The 9,778-nt window shown below is 39.9% G+C and overlaps 1 protein-coding gene across 1 annotated transcript in view; it reads left to right on the forward strand.

Moving 5' to 3' along the window:
• Positions 1-5,292, forward strand: part of Ywhah (tyrosine 3-monooxygenase/tryptophan 5-monooxygenase activation protein, eta) — an 11,811-nt gene extending 6,519 nt beyond the window's left edge. The window contains exon 2 of the mRNA XM_005396347.2: positions 3,848-5,292. Within this exon, the coding sequence (XP_005396404.1) occupies positions 3,848-4,501 (654 nt within the window). The 3' untranslated portion in view covers positions 4,502-5,292. The remainder of the gene's footprint in view (positions 1-3,847) is intronic.
• The last annotated feature ends 4,486 nt before the right edge of the window (positions 5,293-9,778 follow it).

Raw genomic sequence — 9,778 nt, forward strand, 5'->3', positions numbered from 1 at the left:
TTTTTTTTTTTTAATAATGTACAGGGTTCTGCTAAATAAACTTGGATTTTTATGATGTGGTTAGCTTAATTGTTCATGAGAATTGTTTTCTTCTGTTACAAACTCATAGCAAAAGCAAGCCAATTCATAGCATGTGGGTGTGGGCAACTAAAGGACAGGACAGTAGTGTGTGGGTTTGTGTAGCTATGCGGGGTAGGTGAGCTATTCAGAACAAGAAACACCCCTAGCTGACAATATGATCTGCTCTGGTGGTATTTTTTCTTTGCTCAGTATTTTGATGTTGGATGTTTCCCAGATAAAGAACTTCAGATTTTCCTAAATAGTCACTGTTCTATTTTTGGCAATGGATCTATTTTTACTCACATAGTTTATTGCCTTATGAGTAGTGGGAGGAGGCCCCTAGGGATTTTTGAGTAAGCGAATGGTGTCATAAGAAGATAAATGAATTGGCAACAGGCTGAGTTATTTGTGACCTTTAGTAATGCTGTGCAGTCCCAGAGCAGAGAAAATAAGCCAAGCGGTACCCAGAGGTTAAAAATTGATGTAGCTAAAGGCTGCGTGGTAAAGACATTGGTAAGATGACATACTCCTCAAGACCAGGAGTATATTCTGGCTTAGCATCTAGGGGTTTGGTGGCATACATGCCTGCAGTTCCAGCACTCTGGGAAGTTGAGGCAGGAGGATTGCAAGTTCAATCCCAGGTTCGGCAGTTGTCTCAAAACTGAAAGGGAAAAAAAAAGGCTTGGGGATGTAACTCCGTGTGAAGGTCCTGGGTTTAATTTTCAGTACTGCGAAAATAAAACGGCCAGCAGGGAGTCCAGTCCTTAAAAAAAGCGGGGAGGGGTGTCTTTAAAAATGGGAAAGGTAAGTCAGTTTAAGGTTTTCAGGAATGGTAAGGTGTAAATAGGATTAAATGTGGGAGAATGGGGAGTAAGGCAGCAAACCAGAGGCTCTGAGCACAAGTGGGGCAGCCCCGTAGAGGTGGTTGGTAGTAACCATAAAGACTTAGTACCCAATGTGGCTACTCTGAGCAGCTGAAGTTGGTCAAAATGAGTGTTTAACATCGGTATTGGCAGTGAAAAGAAGGTTGAGTATCATGGTATAGGTCTCTGCTCTCTCAAATTACGTCTTTGCTTTGTATTCCTAGTGAGAAACTGTTTGGAAACCTATGATTGTAGAGATACAAAATCTATCTCCATAAGTTCTGCAGGTGATCATCCAGCTGATTTGACATGTGGCATAGTTCGGACTAGCTGTTGTATCATGGTTCTTCTCATTATGCTGTGTTGCCTCCCATGACTTTTTCTTAGAATAAAATTGAACTTTCTGTTCTTTTGGCTCCTGTGTTTTAGTGCTAACTAACATTAATGGAGATCATTTACAGTAAGTATCAAACCAATGGTACATATTTTTTGTGGCTTTTGATTTTGGGGAGTGGGTATACTTTCCCAGTTTGGGGAAAATTCAGTCAAGTAGTAAACTGTCATTTCATAAGTTCCCTTTGTTAACTGAGTTACGATCTAGGATATTAAAAAACATATATTTAACAGATGGCCAATACATACATGAAAAAATGTTCTGACATCACTGGCCATTAGAGAAATATAAGTTATAACAATACTGAGATACTGTCTTACTCAAGGCACCATCTTGAGTTTAGTCTTAGCTAGTAGTGTGACCTCAAATCACAGCTTTTGTAGACTTAAGTAGTAAAATAAGATCAACCCAAATGACCTGCAAGGCCTCCAGTTCCAAAGTTTTGTCCTAAGTACCAAAAAGGGTATGTATGGTAAGGCATGAGGTTGATCCTATTAAAAGGTGTAATTGTGAATTTCAGGAATTCATGTAAGCATGTTCTTCCTCCGTGTGGAATAAACTGCCAAAAAAGGCCACTGGGCAATATTTATAATGACACCTTCGCTAGAAAAATCATTTACGGTTACTAGGAGTATTAGTGTTTATGTAACAATCATTTGGTTGCCGGCCAGTCTGAGTGAATCACTGTCAGCGTCAGCTGAGGGTGACTAACATAACTAAGCAAGCAAATATTGTTCTTAGAATTCAAGCCAGAGCTTAACTAAGAAATAATTTGGTATATATAAATATAGTATTTTTATTATTATTTAATTTATTGATGATAGCCATTCAGGATAGGCCGTTTGGTGCTGGCATTTTTCTCTAGTTTTCAAGGCTGATTATTTTCCAGTGAGGTCTTTCCCCTTATTTTAGGGAAACATGGTAAAGACCACATTGAAAAAAGAAGTGGATTTTGGTTGATTAGAGTATGTAAGAGAATAGAGGTCTTATTTTGTCTAGGGTTTGGAGGGAAGAGGGCCGTATAGACATTTGTTTTACTTTGTAAGGACTGCACAAGTTTTCTCATTTATGTAATGATTGCATTTATTTTTTTAAACCACTATTTCTTCAATCTATCGTTTAAATTTTTTGAATCTTTATTGCTTAGTTTTCTTACTCCATTTTTTTGTTTTTTTTTTTTTTTTTTTTTTTGTTTTTCTCCGGTACCGGGAACCGAACTCACGACCTTGCGCTTGCCAGTCAGGCGCTTTTGCCGCTGAGCTAAATCCCCAGCCCCTCTTACTCCATTTTAAGGATGTTTGAGTTGATAATTTTCTCCACTGAAATTAAAAGATTTTCCCTCTGTTAGAGGTGTCATTCTTCCAGTTTTATTTAAATAATATTATTTTTTGTGGTTTCCTAAGTGGCTTACCCCACCTCCTTTTCTTTTAAAATTATAGACCTTTCCCAATAGTTCATAATAAGGGATCTTTCTACTTTGATGAAGATACAGACTCTTTTTGAGAGCCTTTGAAATGTCGTACATTAGTTAAAGTAAGATAGTGTTTATGCTTGGCACCAAATCAGGGCTTTCTGATTTTAAGTCTGTTAGTTTTCTTAGGCTGTTGAACAAAATAGCACAAATGGAGTGGCTTAAGACAACAGAAATGTATTCTCTCAGAATTCTAAAATGGAGGTATTGGCTGGCTATGCTCCTTCTGAAGACCTTAGGGAAGAACCTTAGTCTTCGGTTTCTCTTAGCTTCTGGTGGCTACTGGCCATTTTTGGTGTTGCCTTATAGAGACATCATCATTTCAGTCTCTACCTCCATTGTCACAGGTGGTTCTGTGTGTGAGTGTATCTGTGTGTCTCAAAATCGAGCCCTGATAGAAGTTCATAGTTAAACCTACAGCAAAGTTTAATGCTCTTTAAACTAAGTGGACAGCTGATTCATGTGGAATTGGCTTTCTGCAGAACTAAGGGAAGTAAACCATAAGTGAAAGTTTACTCTTCTGTTTAAAATAATTAGTGCTTCCAAACTCCAGGGGCCAGTCAGATGTTCCCATGGTGTAGGTCCGAGTAAATATTGTGCTCAGTAGCTTTGCTTTCTTTTAGCTGAAGCTGGTGACATTTAGTTACTAGTGCATTGTCTATTTTGACTTGGGGTAGAGCTGGGAGTGTTTGTGGAGAATAACCACAAAGGTAGTACATGATTCTTTACCATCATGTACTACCACCATAGAATCTTTGCATGACCATCCTTATTATTCTACCAAAATAAAGCAGCATCTAATGTAAGACTTAAATTGTGTATGTCTCAAGGCTCTGTTGCTTCGTATTTTGAGTTGCAATATTTATCCCTCTCTTATACTATAGTTTTCTCCACGTAGGATCCATATCTTCATTGGTTTTGTCCACAAGTAGCTTTTATTCTTCGGAATGGCCTGTCCATAATCCTGTTCTTGAGAAGGACTGTTGGTTATGTTGAAGAGAGGATTTTTGAGGTTTTCAGACTTAGCTCTCAATGTTTTATCTCTTTGGGGTTCTGCAGGTGACAGAGCTGAATGAACCCCTTTCCAATGAAGATCGAAATCTCCTTTCTGTGGCCTACAAGAATGTGGTTGGTGCCAGGCGATCTTCTTGGAGGGTCATTAGCAGTATTGAGCAGAAAACCATGGCTGATGGAAATGAAAAGAAATTGGAGAAGGTTAAAGCTTACCGAGAGAAGATTGAGAAGGAGCTGGAGACAGTTTGCAATGATGTCCTGGCTCTGCTTGACAAGTTCCTCATCAAGAACTGCAATGATTTCCAGTATGAGAGCAAGGTGTTTTATCTGAAAATGAAAGGTGATTACTACCGCTACTTGGCCGAGGTAGCTTCAGGAGAGAAGAAAAACAGTGTGGTTGAAGCTTCTGAGGCAGCCTACAAGGAAGCTTTTGAAATCAGCAAAGAGCACATGCAGCCAACACATCCCATCCGGCTGGGCCTGGCCCTCAACTTCTCTGTGTTCTACTATGAGATCCAGAATGCACCTGAGCAGGCGTGCCTGTTAGCCAAACAAGCCTTTGATGATGCCATAGCTGAGCTGGACACATTAAATGAGGATTCCTATAAGGACTCCACACTCATCATGCAGTTGCTGCGAGACAACCTTACCCTCTGGACAAGTGACCAGCAGGATGAAGAAGCAGGAGAAGGCAACTGAAGATCTTTTGGGTCCCTGACCCGCCCTTCACCCACCACCCCCATCGTCACCAATTCTTCCTTGCCACAATCACTAAATATCTAGTGCTAAACCTATCTGTATTGGCAGCACAGCTACTCAGATCTGCTCTCCTATCCCTTGGGAAGCAGTTTCAGATAAACATTTATGGGCATTGCTGGACTGGTGGTTAACTTCGAGCCCACAAGAGCTCCCTTCGTGAATTATGTAGAGAATTGTGTTCCAAATGAGGCATCTTGCTATGCCTGTTGATCTGTGGCAAATCCAGATGAAAGTAATTGGGAAGTTTAGAAGGAATTAGCCACGTAGGCTATGGTTGATATTTAAAACAAGCTGATAGTGTTTTGTTAAGCAGTACATCTTGTGCATGCAAAAATGAATTCAATCCTCCCACCTGTTTCTTCAGCTAATGGAAAACTTAAGGGAAGCCGATACAGAGAGACAACTTGTTCCTTTCCATCAGCTTTATAATAAACTGTTTAATGTGAGGTTTCAGTAGCACCTTGTTTTGCCTCTTTAAATTATGATGTGCACAGATCTTTTCAATGCAATGCATCTAAAGTTTTGATACGTACAACTTTTTTTTGGTTGCAATTGTTTAAGAATCATGGATTTTTTTTTTTTGTAGCTCTTTGGCTATTGTCCTTGTGTATCCTGACAGCACCATGTGTGTCAGCCCATGTCAATCAAGATGGGTGATTATGAAATGCCAGACTTCTAAAATAAATGTTTTCGAATTCAAAGGGTAAATAAATGCTGCTTTGGGGATATTATCTCTGTGTATGGCCTTGATTATTTTCCCTCCCAAGGAGCTATTTAGTCACCATTTTGAATCCTGGTTGGAGTCTTTCAAACAGTAAAGCACTAGTTATATGATGTCCAGGATTTCTTGCCTTCCGATTCCATTACATATTTTGCAGCATACATTTAAAAGTTTGTGGAGTTTAGTTTTCTATGAACCCAGCTACCATAGCCTGCCTCTCTTAGCCACTTTTCCTGATAACTGATTCTTAAAAAAGCGGAATGCTGTCTTTCACAGTATGGAACCTCTGAAAGGTTGTGGTGTGTTTTAACATGGGAGAGTAGTGTTTAGTCCACTCTGGTATGTTGTTTGATACTTCACTGAACATAGATACCAAGCTTATACGTGTCCTTAACTGTTCCTAATTACATATAATAAAATGCTAATTAGGGGCAAACCTGGGTTTCTGAAATAAGTTTTAGTGATTATTAAGAAAGTTTTTAGTATTCTTTCAAATGAACCAACCTCAGTTTGACCAAAAAAAAAAAAAAAAAGCTTAACCCCTTAAACATTCCTAGCTTCATGCTAGAGAATCTCTTGAGGCTCAGCCTTAGCATTTGAACCTCAGGTGATATTTTCTGGCCCTACAGTTTTATCATCTCCGTTGTAGCTAGGATCAAACATTATATGTTCAAGTGGATTGGTTCAGTTACACAGAGGTCTTAAACACTTTATTCTTGGCTAAACCTTGGCAATAGATTGATAAAAACAGACATAGGCCAGGTTCTGCCTTTGAATTTATATCATGGAGCACAGAACTCTGAGGAACGGAAGAAATTTAACCTACTTTTTTTTAAATTGGGAAGTAGAGCTATGACTGCCAGGTGATAATAAATGTTCTCTTTTTTTTTTTTTTTTTTTCCTCCCGTACCGGGAACCGAACTCACGACCTTGCGCTTGCCAGGCAGGCGCTTTTGCCGCTGAGCTAAATCCCCAGCCCCAATAAATGTTCTCTATAAATCATTTCAGGTTGACCTAATTATAAGCTAAAATGGCTATGGAGTTTCACCTTAGTAGGCCAGGTATCTTTGTGCTACAGGCTTTGTGTGGTTAAGACCCTTGGCTTTGATAAATGATTAGATACAGAATTACTCTTAGATTTCAGATGTTTTTCACAGTTGCTGAAGTACTCACTTTGATTTCACAACCATCATAATAGTGAAATCTTGGAAGTGGCCTGTATGCTCACCAATACATAAATAGATAAAGGAAATATACACCATCAACTACTACTCTGTCATAACGAAGGATAAACAAGTCATTTGTAGGAAAAAGGATGCACTTTGAGATCAGAATGTTAAGTAAATCAGACACAAGCTTTAATATTGCATATTTTCTCTTATATGAGAAACCCAAAGTATAAAGAGCAAAATAGAAGATAACAGGAAATAGAGCTTTTTCAAAAAGGAAGAGGACCAAGAGATGGAGGAAGGGAGGAGGGAAGAGGAAGGGGATGAAGAACTATGGTATAAACATCAATTTCCCACAAGGAATGTAATGGTACACTGCAAAGGTACTTATAAAAAAGGAGGATGCTTTGTCCCCAGTTTACAGATGAGGAAGTTTAGGTGCAAGTGTGTGGACTTCACAGCTGGTAAGCCTCAGAGGACAGCCTTCCTCAAGAACTCAGCTGGGCCCCAGCAAAGCATTGCTGCTCATGATTGTGGGGATCTTTGGCAAGCCACGCTACTTTAGAAGCCCAGGTCTCATTTCTCAAGTGTAGGACTTGGATTATATTGTAACTCTCAATATTCAGCCTGTAAAGCATTTTCTTTGGGATGAGGGACAGGGAAATAGGAAGAAGCAAAATTAGCCCCTTCGATGAATGCGGTTCCTTGAGAGGAGCTAAGAGGGAAGTACACACTGACATAAATCTGGAAGGTTTCTAGCATGGTAAAGGTTTCCTTCCAGGTTGGTTTGCCGGGTTTTGTTTTTGAGATGGAGGCTCTCAACAGTTCAGACTGGTCTATGTAGCCCAGGCTAGTCTTGAACTTGCAGCAGTCCTCTGCCTCACCCTCCCGAGGGCTAAGATTGCAGGCGTGCACCACGATGCCCAGCTAGGTTTCCTACCAGTTCCACACTTAGAATGTCTTAAAATTCATCCCGTTGTGATAAATTGATGAAAGAGATAAGAAGGGGTTATCTCGTATGGCAGGGGAAACAAGTCCAAGGAAACAAAATAGCTTTGAATAGCATTCAGATTTCCTAAGTCCTTATGCATGGTGCTTTACAATGTGCCATGCTCTCATTTGGCTTGAGACTAGAAAGATAGGATATTGGGCCAGGGATACAGCTCAGTGGCACAGCCTGTGCCTGGCAAGCACATGGTCCTGAGTTCAATTCCCACTACCAGAAAAAAAAAAAAGGATGTCACACATCACATTCTGGGGACACTTACACTGCTTTGTGTCTGTGTGTGTGATGTAAGTGAAGAGATGGGCCAAAGACTCACCCGTTGAAGTCTCTCCAGCTGCATCCACCTTGTTCAACTTGCCCTCATTTTTGCTCAGATTCTTACTCTCTTTGGCAATAGTTTTCTTTTGCCTTACCCAAATTATGTGAACTCCTGTCTTCCCCCTGGCAGCTACTGTGAGCCTTTTTGGGATCCAGTACTGTAGATGAGTACCACACAATGGCATTTTCCATTCCCTCTTTGTTCATTCAGTAATCCCAGTGAACCGCTATTATGTGGTAGACATGGGGTGGGTGGCTGATACCTTGGGAAATTGACAGACATGAGCCTTGTTCTAGTGGGAAAGATACAATAAAAAGACAAAGTAACAGAGCAAATGTCTTTCAGTTTCCTCCCCAGGCCTAACATACAGCTCACTGCAAGAATTTATTGAATTCATGAATAATTGATTGACTCGAGGCCAGGATTTTAAAAAAGAAATGACTGAAGGAATCCTTTATTTCCCCATCCAAATCTCCTAATGGTGTGGCTCTAACATCACTTGTAAACTGGTGGTATGATTTTGAGCAAGTCCTAACTTTCGAGTCACCGCTATAAAAATGAAGTTCTTGCTTTTGCAGATATATAATTTTTTATTTTAAAGAAAACAAATAACAAAATGTCAAAGACAAAAACAAAACAACACAAAAACAATAAAAATGATACAGAATTTCAAAACAAGATGATAGGAAATTAGCACTGGTTGTTATATTACATATTGTTATATTCAGTGAAGTTGCTCAGATTACCAGATGTAAGAATGCAAGATTGATCAAACAAAGAGAATAAAAAATAATTTCAAAAAACGTTAGAAATGATACAAAGCTTCTCACTACAATACATCTCACTAAACAAGATGGCAGGAATTCAACAATTGTTATATTGCATATTGTTGTCTTCAAATTAGTTGTTCAGATTACCAGATACAAGCATGCAAAATTGGTCAGACAAAAAATTTAAGCATTAACTGTTCCTTTCAATAAACCAATAGACATCAGCAGTTCAGTTATTCCAGCTATCCTTTATATATATAGGATATATAAGGAAATATATATATATTTCCCTTTTTTCTTTTTTCCTTTCCTTCATCCCAGTGGTTCTTGCTTTTGGAGGTCTCTAGGAAGTTTTCCATTTCTGAGATTCTCTATTATTTTCAACTGCTCGGGATGGTCCTTATCCTCTTCCTGGCTTTTTTCTCTGAATTTCTCCTCCCCTCCCCTCTTCCTTCCGCTCTTTACATCTGTCCCTTCTGCATCCGCCCTCCACCCTCTTTACTTTCCTGGCCACTCCCCTGTTCCACCGAGATGGTTACCATGGAAATCCTGTCCTGGAAGTGACATCACTCATATCCTTGGCAACCGTTACCAGGACAGTGACATCATTTGATCACCATGGCAACCCTCCAGGAAGACACTTCTGCTGCGAAATGGGCAAACATAATTCTTATAATTTCTAGGGTTTGAGGGCAATGCGGGGAAGATATTAAATAGGCAAAAAACATCTCAGGAGCAAGAAAAAGCTTTATCCTTTTTTGGAGAAAAGTCGGAGCTAATGGAGGGCTGAAAAAGAGCAGAATCTCTGAGGCAAACACTTTCTCCTTTCCAATAGGTGGGATGATTGTATAACATGTCACCAAATTGGGTTAGTTGAGAGTGGACAGGGGCACCATTATTATTATGCAGGGATGACAAGCAAAACAGGTGTATAGCCCTCTGCCCATGATCAATTAGATGCCTGGCCTATTTGCCTCACCCAGGACTCATCCAACAAATATTGATTCAGCTCTTCCTGTGTGTGTATCAGAGATACCAGGATGAGTAAAACCACCTCTGGTCCCTGTCCTAATGGAGCTCAGAGTCCTTTGTGTATGGTGGAATGAGGGTAATTCCAGAGTGACCCAACTGTAATCCATGGTATAGATTCTCAAAGGAAGGTGCCCAGCATCTGGGGCATGTCTAACAAAAGGTGTCAGAAACACCTTGGGCAGGAGGCCCTAGAAGCCGGC

This window comes from Chinchilla lanigera, unplaced genomic scaffold, assembly GCF_000276665.1.
Source record: "Chinchilla lanigera isolate Chin_1 unplaced genomic scaffold, ChiLan1.0 scaffold00054, whole genome shotgun sequence".
NCBI classification, from domain to species: domain Eukaryota; kingdom Metazoa; phylum Chordata; class Mammalia; order Rodentia; family Chinchillidae; genus Chinchilla; species Chinchilla lanigera.